This window comes from Myxocyprinus asiaticus, chromosome 8, assembly GCF_019703515.2.
Source record: "Myxocyprinus asiaticus isolate MX2 ecotype Aquarium Trade chromosome 8, UBuf_Myxa_2, whole genome shotgun sequence".
Classification (NCBI taxonomy): domain Eukaryota; kingdom Metazoa; phylum Chordata; class Actinopteri; order Cypriniformes; family Catostomidae; genus Myxocyprinus; species Myxocyprinus asiaticus.
Genome location: NC_059351.1, coordinates 9,700,341 through 9,725,618, shown reverse-complemented (window position 1 = coordinate 9,725,618; position 25,278 = coordinate 9,700,341). Strand labels below are relative to the sequence as shown.

Sequence of the window (25,278 nt, the reverse complement as noted above, 5' to 3'; positions counted from 1 at the left end):
CTGCATTCTCCTTTATACATTGATTCTAGCATATAGGAAGGGAGCAAAAAAGAAGTCAAATGCAAATTTAATTGCTTTAAGCATGGTCTTTCTCCAGTTGCGCTCAATCTTGACCTGTCGTCCCTCCGGCACCAGTGACGAGCTGCAGTCTAGACAGTGTATGGCTTTCAGTTCAAATGCTGGTAGCTTGGCACCCAACCTGCCCCCCAGCTTCGTGCTGAATTCTACCATGCTGCCTGGGTCGAGGTTCAGGAGCACCTGTCTAAACTCATGACTTGCCATCAAGATGATATCACCTGCCAGATCATCACTTTTCGTGACCTCATCCACAGGCATGCCAACCGTCACCTCAAAGCGGTAACTGTCAAAGCGTTTGACATGGCATTGGTGTTTAGCAAAGGCTTTTATTCGACAGAGCTGTTCCTCTTCTTGTCGGAGGAACAGCATGGTGGTGTTGACAAGCGCTGAGTCACCTTCAGTTACATTTACAACTGGAGACGTATTATTCCATGGTTCACACTTCGGGTAAACCTCACCATAGAGACATCGCAGCCAGTCTCCCATGAACACTGGTAGCATGCTTATAACAGACTGAGCTCCGTTTTCTGTTTCAGCTACGCGAACATTACGAAATATTCCTGTCCAGGTGACACGATGGCCTTCCAAATGGCTGCAGAGGAGCTGTGTTTGAACCATGCCACGATCCTGCCAGGCATGTGGGCCACAAAGTGAACCATATTTCTGCCAGGTGAGTGTGGAGTTATAAACCTTCAGACCTTCAGCATTATAGACATAGACCCCACAGAGTAAAATCAACGTAGAGATGCATAGGAGGATCAGTTTTACCGGGCCTCTGTGGGTGATGGAGCGGAAGACTTGGAGAATGGAGAGGCTGAATCGAGTCCAAAGCCGCAGTGTCACTGGCACAGCACACACTGCTAGCGTTACCAGCATTTTAGTCAACTCCAGCTCCAGGAACCATTTAACCAACTGAATCAACAGCATTGCTACCAGACCCATAGCCAAGACAGGTAACGCAAACAGGAAGAGGAAGTAAGCAACACAGGTGCGAATGAGACCAATAGTGGTTGAGTTCCGGAGCAGAACCACAGAGAACTCACACCACACAAAGCAGACCAGGTAAGGCACCAGGAAGCAGTACGTCCCTCTGAATCCCCTCATACGTGCCATACTATAAAGCACCAAAAAAAAAAAAAAAAAAAAAAGAGATTACAATCAGGAATATACAAGAGGAACTGTTTCTAGTGAACAATCTTACCAGAGCAATGCATTCAATTCACTGTCATAATATTGAATTACTATACTGATGCCAATTTCCAATAAAGTGTCAATGTTTATTTTTGCATTTCAAAGTTTTGAAATTTACAACTTCTTGTGTGCATTACTCAAATATTTGAAAGGAATATCTATCCATTTTTTAACTTCTTAGTCTACACCATAGCAGTCATTACCTGAAGAAACCTTAATGCTGAAAAGTGAAATTTACAAATTCAAGAGAAGTTAAACTTCCCACTATCAAATCCAGCAATGGATTGACCTACACTAGCTTAAATAGGACTTACAAAACCATTCCCCTTACCTGAAGAACAGGTAGAGCAGGTAGATGTAGAGCACACAGGGTACACTGAGCTCCAGCACCACTGACTTTCCAAGAGGGATTGTTGCAAAATTATGCCCCAGCATCCTGACCATCACCATCTCCTTGGGCAGCCTGCTGGTCAGGGCACACAAAGATGATGCCACCTCGATGATCAGTGCCTTTCGCGCATAAGCTGCTGCAGATGGGCTCAGACTCATGTAGCTCAATACCGTGAAAAAGATGGCCACCGTGGAGAGCTCTGAACATGGGATCCAGCCTTTATCGGCTACTGGGAAAGTGAAGATCACAAAGAACACAGATATCATGAAGTAGAGGTACTGTTCCAGGTTGTTCCAGCCGAAGTTGGTCTCCGCTTGCTCTACATCCAGGCTTGGCTCGAAGCGTGTGAGGAGGGCAGTTAAGGCACGGAAGTTGTCCCAGCCTTTGCTGCTCTGGAAGACTCTCAGTGTGCAGATGGCCATGGAGGTAAAAGAGAGATAGAAGATGAGGAGAGGGATGACAAATGCAAACAGATCAATGGTGAGATTGGAGATGATGAAAAAGAAAATAAGGGCATTGACGTGTTGCGTAGGGATGATGGTGCTCAGCCACTGTACGCCAGCACGAGATGCCCAGTCAATTAAATGTTCCTTCATCTCAATAATGATGTGGAGAGGATACTGGAGACCCTACAAGAAGAGGATGGACATGTTTGCATAGGAAATGTTTTATCTGTATACTGTAAAACAGAAGCTGAATTATTGGCCAACAAAATGGGAATTATGCCAGTTAGGGGCTAAAATTAACATATAATTTATGGATTTTACCAAGAAGTGAGCTTTTATATCCAGGGCTTTCTTCATCGCATCACTGCGTCTGGTCGCCAGCATCATCCCACTGCTTCCCATTCCCCAGCTGGTCTTTCGAAGGCGCTTATGAGAGACAGGTGCCAATTCATTTTTTCCCTATATGAAAATACCAACACAATGAAGTTCTTACTTTGTGAAGAACTCATTTGGAAGCATTGGGCAAGTCTAGATAAAAACAAAACAAAAAAAAAATTGATGTATTAGCAAGTTGTCATACAGCTGCCGCTTTTAACAACTTACAGTACGCTTATTATGAGGATAGTCACTTTGGAGCAACCAGAGGTTAAATTGCTCAAGGGCACAATCATGATTTCCATAGAATTATGGAAACCATAATTTTTTCAAAAAAAAACTTCAAGGTTTTGGGAACTTGCTGTCATCAGTAAAGTAGCTGAGGATTAAATAAGGACAATATGGATTCTCTGAGCTGATTCTGATCTTCTTCCATAGTACCTCACCTTATCAAATGTGGCTCCATCACCAGGACTTTTCCTTAATGTGTCTTCTTTTCTCTTTGCATCGACACCTGCGGTGCTCACTGTGGGAGTGCACCCAATTCCTTCTGTGAACTTTTTCGTCATCTCCACAAAATCTTCCACATCCACATACTTAGAGCCACCTGTAGAAGAAGCAGAAGAGGCATAGTTGTGTTTCTTTGGCTAAAATATCTTGTAAAAATATATTACAGCTATGGTTGGTACCTCACAAAGAGTCACAAAGAGTAAACAAAATCACTCACAAATCCCAAATACATCTCTTTGTTTTATCCTTTGTTGATCTCAGAATGAGATCCTTCAGTATGGGTTAACTTGTAATATGCAGGCACACATTCATGAACAATTAACATGCACAAACAACATTCGAACATACAGTACATGCACTTACACTCTCTAGATACCATGGTTTCCAGGATTTTCCTTTGAGTTTGTACTGTGGGTGTTATGCCACATACTGCAGGCTCACCTGAAAGGAAGGAATGATTGATAAAATAAAGAGAACCAGTGAGATACTACTGTGCTACTTCACTGACACCATGTCCTAACCAGGTGCGACATGATTAAGCGATAAAAGCGAAATCTCTTCCATGTAAAATGGAGTATTTGTTCTAACCAGCCTCCACCCCAACAGTACATTTTGTCAGTTGCTCGGTTGCTATTTCTGTGGTGTCACTCTTGGTAGACCAACAGTGAAATCTCATCGGTCCAAAATCCCATAATGTTCTGTTTGGCCTTTGAAATATAATAGTGTTGTGTCAAACAGCATTTTTGTTTTCAGTGTGGGCAGAGAAATTACTTGTTGCGCCTCACCTGGTTAGGACACGGTGTGCGTTACTGCTTGCAAGACGTGTCAAATATTTAAAATATAAAAACTTTTATCAGTCACAAATTGTCTTAAACAGTACCTATATAACTACATTGAAAGAGGGTTTTAAAGGCCACAAGTCTGAAAGCTACTGCTACTGTTAAAAGAAAACTGCCAGATGAGCAAATGCAACTTTGCGGTTTCTGCCTATTACCTGGTACAGCATTGACCTGGCTAACGTTCTCCAACATCTCAGACATTGCAACTTTCTTCTTCTTGTCAGGATTGAGTTTCCAGTACATCATCATGGCAGCCCTCCTCACTGCCTGTTCAAACTTGCTCTCTGAGGAGAGCCTTCTCACCTCCTGGGCATTCTCTGGTGTGATGCCTGCCAGTAGGGAATCAGGTTTTCTTCAGGTTTGTTCTGGTTTTGTTTCAACAGTTTATTTGTGATTATTACCTTTTATTTGTCAATTAAAATTTAAGAGCCTTTTAGGTAGGTACATGGACATAGCCAACAATGAAGACAAGTTCTCAGAATTCCCTCATTCCTTCCCCTCACCTTTCTTTTGGATCCAGCACTTCTGAAGTAGTTTGGCTGCATCCATCCGACCTTGCTTTGCCGCTTTCATCAGCCATTCAACAGCTATATGGTCATTTACCTCTGTGTCTTTTTCTTCTCCCAGTTTAAGGTAGTATTTACCAAGCTACAGCAAATATATACATTACAACACTAAAACATATACCAAAACTTACTTGACTACAGTATAATGGAGAATTGACTACATTACCCACCAGCACAGTACCATTCTGATAAACAATAACAACTGGCCTAAAATCCCAGAAGCTCAAAGCCATGCTAAGTATCATATAACCAAATCTAATTTGAGCCTCTCCTAATGTTAAACCCTAATTACTAAACCACAGAAAGAGATTTACAGTGTGCTTTTAACAGCAAATGCAAAATGCATCATCAACAGAGAATAAGCTGTAATAGAAGAACTATGCTGTGAAATGTATGGTCCATCTTTTAGATTGACCCCTATTCAACAGATTTCTCAACATACTGCTGTCTTGATCCTTACTGTCAAGAGTAAGAAAAGGTCTAGGTTTGGGATTTATTTTAGAGGAAAGGAGAAGTGAGTATTGAGTAAGTAGTCAGGAGTGCTCATCTTTCAATGTATGCATACGTGCCTTTATGTGTGTCAGCTGGGTCTGTATATGCAGACACATCCGCTCTGACTGTGAGAGTGTACTGTATGTGGAATGTGTTCATGCAGGAGCAGTTATATTGAGAGAGTGGGCTCATCTTCCAGAAAGCTGAAAATAGACACTTATGACCTGGCCAAGAGGGACACTCTGTCAACTGCAGAGTCAGAAAACACTAAAGAATTGAATACTTGATAATACACTGTGGATAGTTTAAAATCTTTAAGCCACAACCAATACTGTGATAGTATATTTCTGTGTCAATACCCAACAGTATTAATGTTTTGCATGCAACATTTTATGTCATCTATAAGCCACAACAATCACACAATGAATTTCATAATTATAAAACAGAAAATCCATAATATAAATGGTCCAATCTACAAATAATGTGGGTGAGTTTCCATATGTGTATTAATGGACTCACTCTACTCTGTACTTTGGGATCTCCAGCCTCAGCTTTCTCCAGTAGCTCCTCAAAAGGCAGATCCTCATCAGCATCATCTAGGAGAGAAAACAACCAATAGGTCATATGACTGGAATGCTATTTTGATGCAATATTGAACCATGAGTCTCTATACATTTATTTAGGGTGACAGATTTCTGAAGAATCCTGTGGTCTCGGTGATTTGACCATGATTAATGATGATTAGAGTTACAGAACATTCATGAAGTAACTTTTTATAAAATAATATTATTCTGAATGTATTCAAGCTTGAGGATGTCTAAGGAGACATTATTTTGTGTAATAGTTTTCTGCCAGCTGAGTTGCATTATATTACTCTTTGCCGCTCATTTAATTTATGGCATCAATATAATAAATCCCAAATGTCTTAATTGCATCTGATTGTAAGACTCGTTGAGATCTCCATTCTACTTTCTCACTCAATATTTTTCACTTTCTCTCATTTTTTTCGGCCCATAATCACACCACAATAGCAAAACCAGACTTACTGAGACACTCTATATTTTCAGAACAATTACAAAATAAATGTATCCCTTATAGAAGTGAGGGGTGAATCTATTTCTCCAGGTCCACATAATTCTCCTCAGAGGCATATGTTGTTGGACATAGGTTTGAAATAAAAATAGGATGTATGTGCTTGAGTCACCACACACATTCCTGGCCATAACACTGCTAGTAAACATTACTGCCCCAGCATGTCTCACTGGTGTTTGTCATTGAGACAAATTCATAGTGCACCACATACTGAGCAAAATATAAGAGTCAAACTTTAATGAGGCATTTGAATCAATATTATCAAAACAATAAACAATTCAAAGCTATATTGGATTATGTCCTGTTTTACATGGTAAGTAAACCAGGAACATGTATGACTCTGGAAGTTAAACATGAACATACAACAATAATGCAATAAAAGCATAACAGAACCAACAGGAATCCCAAGTGTGCTTAATAAAATAAAGTTTATTTTAGCTTTTCTGGGCAAAACTTCTCTTACCTGACTCTTCAGCTTTAGCCTGCTCCTCAGCCTTTCTTATTTTCTCTTGCATCATCACCTGCTTGGCTACAGCCAAAAAGCTACGTTGACGAGGCAGCTTAATGGTGTCCACTGCAGGTGCTGTGGTGGTAGACTTAGAACCCTCTGGGAGAGGTGTAGATGGGGCAGGGTCAGCAGAAATGGTGATGTTTGGCGTCATTGCATCATTGGGAGAAGATAATTGTGCTGCAGAGGGTTCAAAAGAAAAGCCTGCAAGCGATGTTGATGATGATGGTGTTGGAGCTGGCATAGCTGGAGTAGTTTTAGAAATATGAAATAATGCAGGGTTAGATGTAGGTGTCATTGGGTTGTCAGTAATTGGTTTAAATGGAACATTAGAGGTTTTAACTTTAGTGTGTTTTGATGTACTATCATGAGTTGCAGAAGGGGTCGATTTTGGTGGTTGATCTACACTGTCAGAGCTGGAAAGAGGAGGACCAGCCATCTGAGAAAGCTCAGTGCCTGGAATGGATTTGGTCAAGGAAACAGGAAAACTGATACTTTCATGGGTTACACCATCCTCCCTGGGAGTCCCTGGGGATGATGGTGGGTTGGCACTAGTTTCCATCTCACCTAGAGGAAAACAAACGTAACAGGCATTTAAAAGAAAGTTAATAAATTTAGCACCAGTGTTCTTTCAGCTAACTTAAAATCTTAAATATTAGCATTTGTCTGTGTAATTGATTCAACACTTTACAACATGTTTTTTTTTTTACATATATAAATCTGTTTTATATCTATATCTATTATATCTATCTATCTATCTATCTATCTATCTATCTATCTATCTATATATATATTTATATATAGATATATCTATATATCTATCTATCTATCTATCTATCTATCTATCTATATATATATATATATATATATATATATATATATGCATACATACACACACACACACACACACACACACACAGCTGATCTGAGATTAATTGTATTTTTTAAGAAACCAAAATTGAAACAGCTTACTCATTTAGGCACTAATGTTCATCTTACCTAGAGGAAAACAAATGCAACAGGCATTAAGTACAGCACCAGTTTTCTTTCAGCTAACTTCACCTTATCTGCCTAATTTATTCAACACTTTACAACAAGATTTTGACATGTATTTTTTTTTTTTACATATATTTATATATCTATTTTATATACATACGGTATATACTGTACATTCTATATATGCATATTCTATTATACAGAATGCATCTATATCTTTTCCAGTGCCAATGCATCATATACAAATCATGTTGTGTATATCACGTATAATATAAAAATAATTTATATAAATCGAAAACATATAACCAAAATCGAAACAACTTACTCATTTAGGATGATTGAAGAGACAGTTTGCAGAGAAATGATGTATGGCATGGCACAATAAAAACATTCTTTAAAATTACAGTTCTTTAAAAAGTTTGTGTTCTGTCCACTCATAACCACTCTATGAAACCAGAGTCCCACTGCTGGATCGCAGTTGTTAAAGTCCATTCTACCTTCAGAGAACGAATGTTCCATTGGACAATTCAAGTGCCTGTCAAAAAACCCTGTTTTGATTGGGTGAGAATGGAAGTAGCGCATGGCAGTGCCCAATGTTTTCTTTTTTTTTTTTTTTTTTTTTGTCATGTCACTTATTTAAGGTTCACATGTCAGAGCACATTATAGTTATTTGGCATTTCACAAAGCAGTTCCACAGTTGTCAGGACCATTGGGTATGCTTACTATAGACGAAATTAAAATGTAACATGCAGTCCTTTCTTGTATTCATGATAAAGTCAGTATAGAACAAATTAAATCCAGTGAGGTTACCTCATCATGCAACCACTAGATGTCAACGAAGTGAAACGAGATAGCATCTTTTTTGACACGCACGGTGGTTTATGCATGACCATCTGCTCATATGCAATCATTAATCCTTTAAAACAAAAACAAAATGTAGATAACGCACTCTTATTATAGCCTACAAGTAACGATACTAATGGGAACATGTATGCGTGTTATTCAGACATTGTTTTTCAGTGTCTGATCGTTTCGTAGTGCTGAATGACAGCTCCAGTTCGGTCAACACAGACGCGTTTGATATGAACAGCCCACCAAACCTCCTTGCGTTTACCTAGACTGGTAGTTTTATGCAAGTCTGTTCCGTTCACTCACTGCAGTGTTTTTGCGCATCTTGCACGCACTTTCGGGAGGGTGATGGCCATCACTGCAACACTTCAACCCAACAAAATGCAAAGAAAAAGCTTTGATTTCCATTAAATGAAGTGAAGTGTATTTGCTTTGACGTGTACAGAGAAGTCCAGTTTTGTATGTGGATTTGAGCGTGCATTGTTTCTTAACTCGGACTAGCTCATATTAAGACGCGTTAGATATCACTACCCTTCTGTCTGAAAGTAGATCACCGCATCATACTGTGACCTCCGCTCAGCATCGCCTGGCAAACCAAGCTTGACCTGGTTTTCAGAACTGACATATAGCTTCATTGTATCGGAGCATCATCCCTCTTCTGTATGTGATGTCGGACTGCAGGCGACAGTGGAACCGGGAGGATGAGCTCCCTGTCTATCTGGCTAAACCCATTTCTGGACCCAACCAGAGGCACAAGTCTCAAGGAATGTTTAGCTCCGTCGAGGGCGCCTATGATAACAAGACAATAGATTTTGATCAGTACGCGGTGGGAAGGCAAGGGAACAGGACGCCACGGAGCTGTAGCAGGGAGCGCATTCTGGATGGGGACACTGGAGCCTATGAGATCCGCGGGGGTTCCCTCATCAGCTCCCCGGGCGAGAGAGACAGCGGGAGTCTGGATGTCGAAGTTACCGATCAGAAGGACCTGCATTATGGGGAAAACAACGAGAAAGTGGGTAATTTATTTATTTAAAAAATAAATGAATAAAAACGTCTGTCGGGGGTTTGATTGAAGGAAATCTTGAAGTGCAAATTGATTTGCATTCAGTTGCTCTCAAATATTAACTTCATCACCTATTTAAAAGGATCGTTGGCCCAAAAATGAAAATTCTCTCATCATTTAGGCCTACTCACCCTCATGCCATCCTAGCTCCGTGGACCCATACGTTGCAAGTGAATGGGTATCGACATTTTGAACAAAAAGCACATAAAGGCAGACTCCGGTGATTAAATCTATATCTTCAGAAGCAATATGATAGGTGTGGGTGAGAAACAGATCAATAGGCCTATTTAAGTCCTTTTTTTACTATAAATTATCCTCCCTGCCCACTAGGTGACGATATGCACGAAGAATGTAAAGAACCAAAAACAAAAGAAGAAGAATGCGAAAGTGAAAGTGGAGATTGATAGTAAAAAAAAAGACTTAAAAAGACACTTATGATAAAAAGACACTTATGATATCACTTCTGAAGATATGGATTTAACCACTGGAGTCTTTTATTAAAGATTGACTTTTATGCTGCCTTTATATATGCTACTTTTGGAGCTTAACATTTTGGGTAACCATTCATTTGCATTGTGAGGATGTACAGAGCTGCAATATTCTTCAGGAGAAGAATGAGGGTGAGTAAATTATGAGATTTTCATTTTTGGGTGAAATATCCCTTTAAGTACAGATGGGAGCAGTTCAGACGGAACATGTTCTATATTTAATAAAATGTTGTACTGCGCTAATCAGTCCTTGTTTTCTATCAGCATCTCTGCAACATATATAAGATAATATATAAATATTGAAATATATAATCATGAAAAATATGTACGAAAAATAAAACCTAAAAGATTAGATTAGATTAGAAACTTTTATTGCCACACAGCTGAGCCAGTGGAAATTGTTGAAGGTACAATGCAACACATAAGAACCAGTGTGTGAAGGTGCTCTGTGCATTTCTGCAATACAGTACTATATACATTAAACAGTACAATATAACCCATGATATACACAATACAATATAGTATAAAAAATAAAAATGTATATATACAAAACACAATGAAATTTACAATACAATATAAGCAAACTGTGATACAGTGCAGACAGATTATGGGTGGGGGACATGGGAGGATTCAGTCAAATCTGATGCCTGACAGCCATTGGAAAGAAGCTGTTCTTTAGTCTGGATATTTTGGTTGTCAGTGATCTCAGGCGTTTGCCTGAAAGGAGCAGTTGAAACCAGATACTGTATGTGCTGGATGAGATGGGTCCTTCATGATCTTATTAGCACGCGTGATGGTGTGTTGGATGTACAGCGATTCCACTGATTGGAGATCTGTACTGGTGATCTTTGATGCTTTGGTGACAATATGTTGTCCACAATAGCTTTATAAAAGTGGACTAGAAGATGCTGACTGACTCCAAATTTCCGCAGTTGCCTGAGGAAGTACAGTTAGTTTCCATTTTAAAGTGCTGCAGATGTGGGTGCCCAGGAATTTGAATGAGTCTGTAATGGTGATTTGTGGCCCACTGATGGTGACTGGGAGTTTGGTGCCCTGTGAGTGTCTGAAGTCAACAATGATTTCCAAGGTTTTGTCTGTCCACTTCAAGCCAGTATTGTGCTTCGTCATTTTCAGAGATGAGACCAACAATGGTGGCTATGGAGAGTACACAGACTTGTGGGGCTGCTGTACTGATGTTCAGAGGATCAGATGTATGTTTGTTGATCCTGACTGACTGTTGTCTGCCCTGGAGGAAATCATCCAATAAAAATAACCATTAGAAAACGTTCTGTATATTTTCGTATTAGGTTGTCACACAAAAACCTCCCTGCGACTTTCTGGGAATGTTAATTTATCGTTATTAAAAATAGAACCTAAAAAGAACATTGCTAGAATGTTGGGAATTGGTTCCAAACATATCCAAATGGGAACCATACGCTAACGTTAGGAAAACATTCGATATTTGCTGGGTTCTTGTGCTAAAAAAGGTAGATGCAGCGCAATGCATAGAACTAAATGCAGGTGTCTCGAGACGCGTTTTTATAGTTGCCGTTCTTTTATCTGAGACAGCGTTTAAAAAGCGTGGCGCTCCTGCACGAAACGCTGAAAAATAATTAGTAGACTATTTTATGGGTTTTTACTTGAACCAGATTCTTAAAATGTATGCCTATTAATTTAATACATTTTTCAACATACAAATCTATCTGGCAATGTGACACTATTAAGACGCCGGCGTGTCTCTCTCTCCCTTTCAAGTTAGGGGGCGCTCCACCATACAATCCAATACAAAAAACGTCTCGCATAGCCAAACATATGAAAATACCAACCCGATCTCATGAAAAGTCGTACAGAATTTACTAGATGGCTATTTCGTATGGTCTCGCATGATGTTGTTCGCATAAACTCGTACGACTTCATCACGTGCAAATTCCCAGATGTCTAATGCGGAAGTAAGCACGAGTTTCGCGCACGAGGCATTAAGGACATACTTATTAATGTTATGCCCTTACCAAACCCCTTATCTAAACTTAACCAATCAGTAGAGTGTGTAAACTTGATAGGAAGCTGTTGTCGCGTATAAGATGGAAACGATGTCCAGAGATGTCATTGGCGCTGGTTCGTTAAGTAGGTTGGTGGCACAAAAGAAGCGGATGACTGTTCATTGTTCACCCCTTCGTATCCGTAATTGACACTGGACTGATAAAGGAGAGATGTCTGGGACGGGTCCTGAGATGTCATTGGCTGTAGTGAAAGTCGTAGGAATTCAAACGAGTGCAGTCGCACGATATCATACGAATTAGCCAAATTTAGAAAAGTCGTATGAATCCTGACGATTTCGCCATGAGTTTGTGTTGAAAATACTTACACACACACACACACACACACACACACACACATACTCAAACTTGTTTTGATATCATTGTGGGGATTATCCATAGACTTCCATGCATTTTATGGATTTTATACAGATCTAACAATAATTTCTATCCCCTAACGCTAACCCTACCCCTAAACTTAACCCTCACAGAAACCTTTTTGTATTTTTACATTTTTAAAAAAAACATAGTTTAGTATGTTTAATAAGCCATGCCTCTCATGGGGACCGCTGGCTGGGCCCCACAAGGTAAGTGATCTCAGGTTTTACTATCCTTGTGGGGACATTTGGTCCCCACAGTGTTGTATAAACATGTACACACACATATGTTGGTGCGGCTATCCCTATGAGGACTCTCCATAGACATAATGATTTTTATACTGTATGAACTATAGATTCTATTCCCTAACACTAACCCTACCCCTAAACCTAACCCTCACAAAAACCTTCTGCATTTTTACATTTTCAAAAAAAAAAACATTTTTAAGCGATTTGAATTATGGGGGCACTAGAAATGTCATTTATAGCATAATACCCTTGTAATTACCAGTTTGTAACCTAAAAAAAAAAATGTCCTCGTAAACCACCCAGACCCGCGCACACACACACACACACACACACACACGCCCACACACACCTCGGAAGAGTCGCTCGCTCATCCTGCACTAAGGGAGCGCTGGTTCGTTAAGTAGGTTGGTGGCACAAAAGAAGCGGATGACTGTTCATTGTTCACCCCTTCGTATCCGTAATTGACACTGGACTGATAAAGGAGAGATGTCTGGGACGGGTTACCAGGGAAAGAAGAATATTCCGCATTTGACGGTAAGATACTGGCTACGAGGCGTCCCTCCGCTACCCGGTAAATCCCTGCGCATGGGGATTAAATTCTTAGTGAGCCAACAAAGCATAGGCCAAACCCGCTTAGAAGAGCACTGAAATCAGCCAACGGGAAGGTGACTACTGCTACAGTGTGTCAAAGGCAGGCGGACATCCCTGGCATGCCTAAAGTGAGGAGGCATTTGATAAAGATGCAGAGATAATTAATGAATCAATGCTTGAATCTGGCATTGTTGAGCGCGTTTCGTTTGACAAATCATAACGAGTGCGCTTGCATGAGACGCAACAGGATCTGCGCCAAGAGCAGAGAGCTGGAAGCACTCTTTATGCCAATGCATTCAAAATGGGAGAAATCCATGCCTTGCTTGTTTTTTCTTTTTTTTTCTTTGCATGTTATTACCAATGGATTACAAGCGATCCTAATCCTTGTCCTTTGCGATCTGTGCCAATGATCTTAAACATAATCTGGTGCACATCTAGGAATAGTTTGTAGTAAATTAAGGTTGCATTACTATGCCTTTGCTCGGAATACCGAGATACCACTGGTATGTGCCTTTCTGACAGCTGGATGCGAGGTTACCATGGCAACCTAACATCTTTCTACATAAGCGACTTTGCTCTGCTCTCTTCATTGAACCCCACCCATTCCTTGGGAGGGGGGGGGGGATTGTAAAAAGGCAAATATTTCCTGATCTGACCATTTAAAGTGATCTAATATTATGTAACCTAATGTATTCAGACTGATTCAGGCATATATTTATTTTTTTATTTTTATTTTTATTTTTTTGTGCTTTAAATGAAAGGTAATTTATAGGTGACCACACTGATCACATTTAGGTTACCTGAAACATCTTTTTTTTTTTTTAACAGTTGTTTACTTTTTTCTCTCTTTATTTGTATTTTTTACATTTCACTGACCTGTAAATGTTCTCTCTCTCTCTCTCTCTCTCTCTCTCTCTCTCTCTCTCTCTCTCTCTCTCTCTCTCTCTCTCTCTTCTTCAGAGTGAGAGGCTGCTGATTAAAGGAGGAAGAGTAGTTAATGATGATCAGTCCCTCTATGCTGATGTCTATGTCGAAGATGGACTTATTAAGTAAGACACCACATCCAGAGACACACACAATCAAATGTAATGTTTCACATGCATTGTTCTATTTAAGTACAATGCAGTCAGTAACACTTTGCAATAAGATTGTTTTCGTTCACATTAGTTAATGCACAAGGTATCATAAACTAACAATGAGCATTTTTTTTTCATGTATTTATCTTGGTTAATGTTCATATATAAATATAGCCTATATTGTTCACTCTTTGTTTTTGTTAGTTCATAATGCATGCAACTAATGTTAACGTGTACATTTAATGTAAAAAATTTATTTATACAGATGTTGCCAGTCCAAAATGGGCTTTTGCCGCCATTGCCATACTATTTCAGTAGGTGGCAGCTGAATGCATCAAAGCTTATACTCCTAGAAGCAAACTGTGATGTCGTTAATTGCTTTTGTAGAAGAAATTTACTTGCAAATGCACAATTAACATTAACAAAGATTAATAAGTGTCATTAAAGTATTGTTCATATAATGTTACAATCTTATTGTAAAGTGTTTCCATGCAATCACTGGCAATTGCAAAATATTTTTGCTGTTGCACAAGATGAACATGAGCATTGAAGATCCACAAAACCAACCAGTCCCAGTCCAGTGCCGATATTCTTAAAAATAAAGGTTTTTAATGTTACTTTGCATCACCTTTCTTCAACAACGAACCTTTGTCTTTTCAAGACCCATTTAACTAAATTGGGTTCTTGAGTAAGGGCCGCCGATAAGGGGGGACAACTAGACCCAGGCCCAGGCTTGAGGGGCGGGCTTGGGGAGGGGGGAGGGCATATTGTATTGTACAGCACATGTAAACGTGCTTAGACGCGTATATAAACACTGCACAACAGCAAAAGCCGTCGGGGTAGCGCACGTTGATGGGATAACTGTCTGCACCTTCTGATATTACATCGTAGATTCTTCATTCACAAATGAGAAAAAAGTGAAACCCTCCTGGGTTCTTAGAAACACCAGTGTAAAAAAAATGAAATTACATTTTATTCAGCTTATGGTTTTTTTTTAGTCACAGATACTACGAAATGTGAATTACTTTGCATCTGCATAAAACATATGTTAGACCAACAATAATACACCAAATGTTGTCCCAACTAGCCTTCATATTGAACAATGTTGCTGATTTGTGAGTTCCCAGCATGCATTGCAGCATGATTAAATTATGCAGTTAGTGTGATGGGCTTGTTTTTTGCTATTTGCTGACTGTATTTATGCTGTTGCTGTTGTTTTTTTTTTTGTTTTTTTTTTTGCCACTGTTACCATTGTCACCATTATTGAGGTTTGTGTGTTAAGAGTTGAGGTCTACTGTGTGTCTGTGATAAACAATTGAACATACCATTTTGCCTTGCAAAACATACTTTTCTTCAAAGGTAGATAGGGTGACAAAATGACAGTTCTTGTATTGCGAACTTATAGTTGGCTGAAAAAGAAATTAGATTTTTGCATTTAGTGAACAAGCAAATTCTCAAAATCATACTGCATCATGTTGCCTTGATTTTTTAAACTTTCCTCAACACTTCCTTTTTTACAGTGTAGGGCTACATAGATGGTTTTCAAAAGAATGAGTAATTTAAAACAATGTTATCCTTTGGCATTACAAGAACTTTTTTTTTTTTCATGTGGCATCCGACTGCAAAACCCTTTTTAGAAGTCTTAAGAGTGTCTATTGTATACCAAAATTCAATTCTTTCATTTAATATATTACATTTGTATTGTTGCATTGCCTATACTGAAGCCTACTGGAAGCAGACTAAATCTAAGCTCAGTTGATAACTTTTTCTCCTTTTCCTTTCCGGCACTCTCTGCTCTATGTCAATCCCTCCATATCTCCTTCAGACAGGTTGGGGAGAACCTGATTGTGCCGGGGGGTGTGAAGGTGATTGAGGCTAATGGGTGTATGGTGATACCTGGAGGCATTGATGTGAACACCTGCCTCAATAAGCCCTACCTGGGTACCCCACCCATCGATGACTTCTACCAGGGCACCAAAGCTGCTCTGGCAGGAGGAACCACAATGATCAGTGAGTTTGGATGGACTGTTAACCTGGTGCATAGGGTAAACTTAGATATTTATAATGTTTGTTGTAAAAAAAAAGAAAAGAAATGTGCACTTAAAATTAAATGGTTGTCTTATTTGAGCAATGGTCAGTGTAAGTAGAACATTTAGGATACAGTGCCAAATGCTCTGGTTTAGAGCAACCTCCCTAACAGGGACTTCACTTGTACCCACTTGTATCTCCAAAAGCAAATCAGTGTCTCAATTATGTCATTGCTTACTAAAATTACACGCCTAAGGAATTGACTGTTTCCAGCCTTCATTTTAGCTGCAACCAATCAGATTCCATTTCATAAATGACGCTGAGCCAAGAGTTCATTATAGTTCGCAGTGGTTCATTATCTTTAAACACTGACAATGAATTAGAATTATTAGCTATTGTCAGTGACAGCGTTTCTCAAGGGAGCCATTGTAAACAGGGAAGAAAGAAGTCTTAGAGGCACATACAGAGTTTAAGTGTAATCTGTATCGAGAATAGAACAGAATAGAATGGAATAGAATACCTTATTGCCACACGACTGGGTCGGTGGAAATTGGTGTTGGTATAGCTATGCAACATGCAAGAGAAAGTGTGTAAACGTGCAAATGTGTGAATAAAAAAATACTGTTAATGCTACTTAGAATAATATGTTTAATTTATAAAGCACAGTTCCAAAAGCTCAAGGTCCCTTTATAAGAAGATTACATCATACAGTCAATTACTATTACTATATAACATATGGTACATATTATATGGCACATACATACAGTATGTTACTTTGTAAAATACTATGTACACAATGTACATAATAATACAATATATATTAAATGTTACAATGTGCAATACAGAATAAAATGCACAATAAAATCTATTCTATGCAATACAGTACAAATTACAATACAAAAACTATGATACAGTACAGACAGATTATAGATGGATAAAGGGAGCATGTAAAGGGATCACGATCTATACCTGATATTCAAGGCTTTGGTGATGATGTATTCCAATTTATTCTTTGATAAGAAAACTTAAAAGCATAAATCTATCAAATCAGAGAAATCCTTCAAATTATAAGGTATAGAAAATCTCAAGAACGTTTTGAACTGTCTTCGATTTCAGTTGACCATGTGAGTCCACTGCCAGGGGACAGTCTATTGGAGGCCTTTGAGAAGTGGCAGGAAGCAGCAGATAAGAAGTCCTGCTGTGATTATTCACTCCATGTGGATATCCCACAGTGGCATGAAGGTGTGAAGGAAGAGCTTGAGCTGCTTGTACAGGAAAAAGGTGAACATATACTGTATGTTATATAAACATTACTGTGACATTTATTAATTTATTAGATGTGCACAAGTATACTGAGTTTTCCAAGCCTGTTTTTAACATGTCTTTGAAAACACTTTCAGAATTCATCAGTGAGCATTTTAATGTTATCTTCTTTTGGTAGGAATCAACTCTTTCCAAGTGTACATGGCTTACAAAGATTTATTCCAAATGACGGACACTCAGGTTAGTATTCTGGGTTCAACAAGTAAAGCTCAATCGACAGCATTTGCCGCATGATATTAATTGCCAAAAAAATTAATAACATTAAAAATCCCTTGTTTATTAAAAAAGGAACATAATTACAGTAAAGCACTTATAATGGAAGTGAATGGGGCCAGTCCAAAAACATTCAAATACACACTGTTTCAAATGTATATCCACAAGCTATAAACATTATACTTGTTAACATGAATTTAGTATGATAATCACTTTTATCCAATATTACAACTTTGTTGCCATGATGACAAAATGCGAGTAAAATGTATAATACATTTTTTATCTAATTTTTTCATACTAAAAACATTTTAACATGTATAAAGTTTACATCTTTGTGGCTATAATTTTGAAAAAGGGTGTATTTTAATGTTTATGCTGAACCCATTCACTTCCATTGTAAGTGCCTTACTGTAACCTTTGATTTTAAAATAAACAAGGGACTATCCAAAAATATTTTCGGTGGTAATTGACATTATGCTACAAATGCTGTTGATTGAGCCTATAATTTATAACTAATTCATTTTATTTATCACACATTATACATTTACACATATACAGTGAAATTCTTTTTTTTCACATATCCCAGCTAAGCTGGGGTCAGAGTTCAGGGTCAGCCATGACATGGTGCCCCTGCAGCAGACAGGATCAAGGGCCTTGCTCAGGGGCCCAACAGTGGCATCTTGGCAGTGCTGAGGCTTGAACCCCCAATCTTTTGATCAGTAACCCAGAGCCTTAACTGCTGAGCCACCACTGCCCCCATAACATGTATTGAACCCCAGAAAGTTCCTTTAGTGCTGGTTTTTGTAACAGTAAATATGTTCCTATGTTCACAGCCATATAAATAACTCATAGGATCTCTCTCTGTCTCTCTCCTTCAGTTGTATGAAGCATTCTCATTCCTTAAGGAGCTAGGGGCGGTGGCGCTGGTCCATGCAGAGAATGGAGACCTCATTGCCCAGGTAACCATCAACAAATAAGTGTCCTTTCATTCCGTATTCAAAAACACATTTTAATAACCAACTGATTGTTTGGATCATACAGTAAAATTGTGTGACTGTGACCCTTCAGCTAAGGTATTTTATGGCGTTAATGAGATGTTATGATATTAGCAAAGGCTTCATAATCATTTATGATGCAGTTATTGCAGTAACAAAGGGAAAGTGCTGTGCAAACATTATTACATAATTTTTACCTTATTGTGTTCCAGGAGCAAAGCAAAATTTTGGGAATGGGCATTACTGGTCCAGAGGGTCACCCACTGAGCCGCCCAGAGGAGGTGGGACCTTTAAGCAAATTTAGTGATAAATTAATTCAAAGGATAAACAGACTAACTATTTATCCAGTCAGATTCAGATTGAGGAATAAAGTGTTCTGTTGTGATTGGTTGTCTGTTTCTTAGCTGGAGGCTGAGGCTGTTTTCCGTGCTATCACCCTTGGCAACCGAGTCAATTGCCCTGTCTACATCACCAAAGTGATGAGTAAGAGTGCAGCTGAGACTGTGACCCAGGCACGAAGGAAAGGTGAGTGCATGGAATCGACAAATTAGTTTAATTAAGACTTTAATGAAGTCTAAAATGGGAAAATAAGTGTTGCATGTTGAATTCTCTCATTTCCATGAAGGAATAGATGATTTACCAAAATCATACCAAAAAAACAAATGCATTTATTTGTAGGATTATTTAGTAAGATGTCTAGCATGCCTTGTGGATTTTTTTAACTTCAGTACATCATTTCTGTTGTACTGATTTGAAATCAGACAGATTCTCTTGAAGGAATAGGACAAATTCAGACTAATCACACTGTGAATTCGGCAACAGGAGGTCGAAAGTTCTGCTGCTGAAATCGGTTTATGTTTGCCGAAATTCAAACCACTGCCCCCAGTGGCTGTAGCTGGAAGACTTTTTTAAGGCAAAATGTCCACAGGATGGCACCAAAAGCGAGTTGTGTTTTTAGTTGTAAATTATTTAATTCAGTCCACAGGGATGCATATTTTATTAAGCCTACTATCTAACCCAAACCCCAATCTTAAATTAACTATCAGTGGTGTAAAATTTATATTTTAGAGCAAAACTCAACCTCTGAATCACGCTTACCATTGTTTTTGTGAGCGCGATTACTTTGTTTCCATGGGTCCATGAACTGTGTCGACGTTCTATCAGTAGCACGAGTGGGAAAGATGAACCCAACTGAATTGATGCAAAAATGTCTGATGGGGTCAATTTTAGGGTACACAAACAAGAAAACGGAAGCAGCATGTAGATTTCCTGTGTGATTATGCTGAAAAATGTTGTCATCGTTTGCTCACCCTCATTTCACTCAAAATCTGTAAGCATTTCTTTATTCCATGGAACACAAAAGGAGATGTTTAGTAGAATGTTCAGGCTGCTCATACCAATTTTCCATTGGTTATTGGGACTGTCAAGCTACAAAATGGACAAAACACTTTAAAAGAGCTCCACATGACTTGTGCCCTGTATTCCAAGTCTGCTGTAACTATACAATAGGTTTGTGTGAGGCAAAGAGTTGTTATTAGCTGAAAACCTCGCCATAGCTCTCAAATCTGATTCGGGTTTATTATGAGTAAATAACTGATTTAACTTTGGGGCAAACTGTTTCTTTAATTTTTCTGTCTTTAGGCTCTGTTGTATTTGGTGAGCCAATCACAGCCAGCTTGGCAACAGATGGGTCACACTATTGGAGCAAAAACTGGGCGAAAGCAGCAGCCTATGTGACCTCTCCACCCCTCAGCCCTGACCAGACGACACCTGACTACCTTCACTCTCTACTGGCCAGGTAAGAAATTATTGATTTTAGTTTAATCAGAATTTTCACTAATTTTGATCAATCATATTTTGATCAATCATTAATATGTCATTTCTACACATTAGGAATGCAATGTAACATTACACAGATGTAGTCTTGGGGCCAATGCTATACCTGTCTTAATCTAGCCATTTTTACAGTATCTACTATTTCCATTACATTTGCTCTGAGCTACATCCCTACACTGCAGACACACCTTTCCCTGGCCCCATTTCTAAATATAAAGTAGGCTTTCATCTCCTGTTTCCATGGTTACAGAGCACACCCCCTCCCCACAACACACTCTCACCTAAATTGTAGACTTGCATCCAGGCTGCTAGACTGGAAGAGATGTCACTATGTTGACATTGACTCTTCTAAGCAGCCGCCCATACTTTCACATGCGCACACTAAGGTTCGCACCCATAGTGGCAGTCACACACAGATTGGCACTGCTGGAGAGAGGACATTTATTTTTAGAATTGATACATTAAGAGTCCAACAGATAAGAGGAAACATAATGTAAGCGAAAATCTTTAAACGCCTCAATGGGAAGAAAAGCTTTAGTGGTGGTATTGTCTAGATGTTTAGTGCTGCATTTTGTGGATTTTAAAGCATATTGCTTCAACTGTCTGGACAGCTTTTTCTTTTTTGTGCATCTTTTGGCCACATAACAGCAACACTTAAAACCTTTATGCATGTATTTATACATTCTTAATAGTAATTTTGTTGAGCATTCTAGTCTATAATCTATTGAGATTGGTCCTCTGGCCTGTATGCAAGTATGCAACCATTGCTAAATAAGCAAATCTAGTGGCAATCGATGGAAATGCCTCTAATACTTTATGTTGAATCTTCATGATCTTTAAGCAGGTAGGATTTTATGGAATAAAAGAGATATTAGAGTATATGAGTAATTAGCATGGCAAAGAGTTGTCATACCTACCCTTTGAAGTGTCATTTATAATAAGCTTGCATATATGAAGGATTTGAAAGTGTTCAGAAAATGGTAAATACTGCCGACTCATCAAACATGAAGTCTATTGATTTTAGTACATGTCTATGGCAATGAAGCATTATGCAACCTTTAAAAATAACAAAGTCAGTTATTTGAAGATTAAAAATAACAACAGAGCTAGATCTAGAGGAACAGGAGTCTAATAATTAATTAAAAATATCATTCTTTTTAGTTAAGCATGGCTAGTTACGTGAAGTGTATCAGTAACTCTTGTAAAATGATATTTTTTTAATGGCTCAGCGGTTAAGGCTCTGGGTCACTGATTAGAAGGTTGGGGGTTCAAGCCCCAGCACTGCCAAGATGCCACTGTTGGGCCCTTGAGCAAGGCCCTTGACCCTATCTGCTCCATGTGTGCCGTATCATGGCTGACCCTGCACTCTGACCCCAGCTTAGCTGGGATATGTGAAAAAAAATAATTTCACTGTATATGTGCAAAACGTTTAATTTCTTATCATACAAAATTGTTCACTGTGATTGGGTGGGCATGAGTGGCAACTCTCCTGACCACCTCTGTCCCTCTTGGGAGACACACAGTTGGTTATCCATAACCCATGAGCTTTTTTCTTATTTCAGTGGGGACCTGCAGGTTGTGGGTAGTGGACATTGTGCTTATAGCACTTCTCAAAAGGCAATAGGGAAGGATAACTTTACTCTTATACCTGAGGGAACTAATGGAGTAGAGGAGAGAATGGGCTTTGTTTGGGATAAATCTGTGGTAAGTGTTGTTATATGTGTTTTTTATAAATTGAGGTTCTGTAAGGGTTACATTGCATCAGTTATAGTTGAGTCACCATTTAATTATCTCCACACAGGCTATGGGGAAGATGGATGAAAACCAGTTTGTAGCAGTTACAAGCACCAATGCAGCCAAAATCTTCAACCTGTACCCCCGTAAGGGTCGGATAGCATTGGGTTCAGATGCTGATATTGTCATCTGGGACCCCGCTAAGATTAAAACCATCACAGCTAAATCACAGCAGTCGGTAAGACAGAACTAAAAACCTTTGCTTATGTTGGATGATCCTCTATATAGTGCTGATATTTTAGTAATACAAGACTGCTTTTTTGTACTTTTGTAATGGGTTGTTAATTAGTTGTAATTTTGGAAACCCTTAAAATGTTACCTATTCCAAAACAGTAATTGCCATTCTGTCCATACAACTGATAACACTTTGTTGGAAAATATTAGAATGTACAGCTCTGTCAATAAGATGTTTTTAATCATTTTTAGCATGTCTCTCATCTTTTCTTTCTAGGCTCTGGAGTATAACATATTTGAGGGTATGGAGTGTCACGGTGGACCCGTGTATGTGGTCAGTCAGGGCAGGGTTGTGTTTGAGGACGGGAAGCTTCAGGTTCATCAGGGCACTGGACGCTTCATCTCCCGCAAACCCTTCCCTGACCATGCCTACCAGCGCATCAAGATCCGTGACAAGGTCTGACTCTATTTTAGGCTGTAGAGAGCAGCAATGGCTCAGTTCATAACCGTATGGTACCATCCTGGCAGTTAGCAAACCAAAGGTTCCTTTGGATGCAAAGCATTTGTTAATTAATGAATTACTTGTACAGAATAATTAGATGTGAGTTAGTTGCAATGCAAAACATGCAGGGACTAGTAAGAAATTAGGTGCATTACCAAACGTGTATAGAGTAAATGTAGCAAAAATTTTTAACCTTCATTACAATATTAAGTTCTGTCCTTTAATTCATTAAGCTGATTCTTAAAGGGATAGTTCACCCCAAAATGAAAATTCTCTCATCATTTACTCACTGTCATACCATCCCAGATGTGTATGACTTTCTTTTTTCTGCAGAACACAAATTTTGATCTTCTTTTAGAAGAATATTTCAGCTCTGTAGGTCCATACAATGCAAGTGAATGGGTGCCAAAATGTTGAAGCTTCAAAAAGAAAATAAAGGCATCATAAAAGTAATCGATACGACTTCAGTGTTTTAATCCATGTCTACAGAAGTTATATGATAGGTATAGGTAAGAAACAGAACAATATTTAAGTCCTTTTTTGCTAGAAATTCTTCTCCTTGCCCAGTAGGGGGCAATGTGCATGAAGAATGAGAATCACCAAAAACACAAGAAGAAGAATGTGAAAGTGAAAGTTAAAGTGGAGATTGACTGAGCAGGGAGAATTTATAGTTAAAAAAAAAAAAAAAAGGACTTAAATATTGATCTGTTTCTCACCCATACCTATTATGTCGCTTCAGATTGATTTAACCACTAGAGTCTTATGGATTACTTTTATGCTGACTTATGTGATTTTTGGAGAATCAAAATTTTGGGACCCATTCACTTGCATTGTATGGACTAAAAATCTTCTTTTCATGAGAGTATTTTCATTTTTGGGTGAACTATTCCTTTAAGCTTTGGGTTTTGTTCAGGAATATTAAAGTTTATAAGGGTGTGGTAGATTTCTTTCAAATAACTTAAATCCCATTGAAGGTTGCAAAAGAAAAGCATTTTTTCCCCCAAACTATAGTCACAGGCAGTGTTATGCTATGGACAATTATACATCATCAGAATCAGAAAAAATGTGTGCTTAGTAACAAAGGAGCTAAACAGCACCAAACCTATTCTTTAACTGCCGTTTGACAGATGACGAGCAAACAGGGAGTGTCGCGTGGGATGTATGATGGTCCAGTATATGATGTACCAGCAACGCCCAAATACATAACCCCAGCACCCTCTGCCAAAACCTCGCCCACTTCAAACCAGCCACCACCAATCAGAAACTTGCACCAGTCTAACTTCAGCTTATCAGGTAAGGTCGGTCAGACTTTCCTGTTCCATTTATTCTAAAAATTAAACCATCTTATAATTTCATAGATTTATCTGCATTACAGTTGGATATAATTTTTTGCTCTTTGTTGTTTCATGATTTCTAGGGGCGCAAGTTGATGACAACATTCCTCGGCGCTCAGGCCATCGTATTGTAGCACCCCCTGGGGGACGCTCCAACATCACCAACCTTGGTTGAGCCTTTAGCAGATCCCTATTGACTATGAGTGTGTATGTTAGTGTGTGTTTGTGAAACTGTGTGTGTGTCTGAATTAATACAGTTGGATCTGTTCACAAACCATCAGTACTCTCCTCACACAGGGCCATGCTATGATTTTTTTTTTTTTTTTTTTTTTTAAATGCAAATTATGCATGTCAAAATTTGGTCCTTAATATGTTGATCACTTTAACTTATATGTTGATAACCAGTGTAGTAAAACTGATAAAGCATACCTAGACATATACTGTATGCAGAGACTAAAAATATACCTAGACAATCACCAAAATGCTCTACTGTATATCAATAGCATTTAAACAATGACAAGATAACCGCTTAACTTTTTGAATTTAAAGGGATAGTTCACCCAAAAATGAAAATTCTCTCATCATTTACTCACCCTCATGCTATTCCTGATGTATATGACTTTCTTTCTTCTTCTGAAAACAAATGAAGATTTTTAGAAAAATATCTCAGCTCTGTAGGTCCATTCAATTCAAGTGAATGGTGGTCAGAACTTTGAAGCTCAAAAAGCGCATAAAGGCAGCATAAAAATAATCAATACGACTCCAGTGGTTAAATCTATGTCTTAAGAAGCGATATGATAGGTGTGGGTGAGAAACAGATCAATCAATTTCAGTGGGTGAGAAACCTTTTTTACTATAAATGTCCA

At 38.7% G+C, this 25,278-nt stretch overlaps 2 protein-coding genes across 4 annotated transcripts; one reads left to right on the top strand and one right to left on the bottom strand.

Moving 5' to 3' along the window:
• wfs1a (Wolfram syndrome 1a (wolframin)) lies at nt 1-7,942 on the bottom strand. 2 transcript variants are annotated; one of them, XM_051705229.1, is made up of 12 exons: nt 7,810-7,942; nt 7,461-7,487; nt 6,852-7,055; nt 6,444-6,734; nt 5,408-5,484; nt 4,334-4,478; nt 3,986-4,159; nt 3,355-3,432; nt 2,928-3,088; nt 2,428-2,565; nt 1,601-2,289; nt 1-1,192 (listed from the first exon to the last, which is right to left on the bottom strand). In XM_051705229.1, exons 2-12 carry the CDS (start codon nt 7,462-7,464, stop codon nt 13-15), a joined length of 3,141 nt encoding a protein of 1,046 aa, XP_051561189.1. In that variant the 5' UTR covers nt 7,465-7,487; nt 7,810-7,942; the 3' UTR covers nt 1-12. The 2 variants fall into 2 exon arrangements, with proteins under 2 accessions (XP_051561189.1, XP_051561188.1); XM_051705228.1 differs by having other exon boundaries at nt 6,444-7,055.
• A 620-nt stretch (nt 7,943-8,562) lies between these two features.
• Nucleotides 8,563-25,035, top strand: LOC127445280 (dihydropyrimidinase-related protein 1-like). 2 transcript variants are annotated; one of them, XM_051705231.1, is made up of 14 exons: nt 8,563-9,345; nt 14,098-14,186; nt 16,039-16,223; nt 17,358-17,522; nt 17,683-17,744; nt 18,656-18,736; nt 18,985-19,053; nt 19,177-19,297; nt 20,414-20,570; nt 22,171-22,312; nt 22,410-22,580; nt 22,854-23,033; nt 24,206-24,371; nt 24,496-25,035. In XM_051705231.1, exons 1-14 carry the CDS (start codon nt 9,001-9,003, stop codon nt 24,585-24,587), a joined length of 2,025 nt encoding a protein of 674 aa, XP_051561191.1. In that variant the 5' UTR covers nt 8,563-9,000; the 3' UTR covers nt 24,588-25,035. The 2 variants fall into 2 exon arrangements, with proteins under 2 accessions (XP_051561191.1, XP_051561192.1); XM_051705232.1 differs by lacking the exon at nt 8,563-9,345 and adding an exon at nt 12,909-13,080.
• The last annotated feature ends 243 nt before the right edge of the window (nt 25,036-25,278 follow it).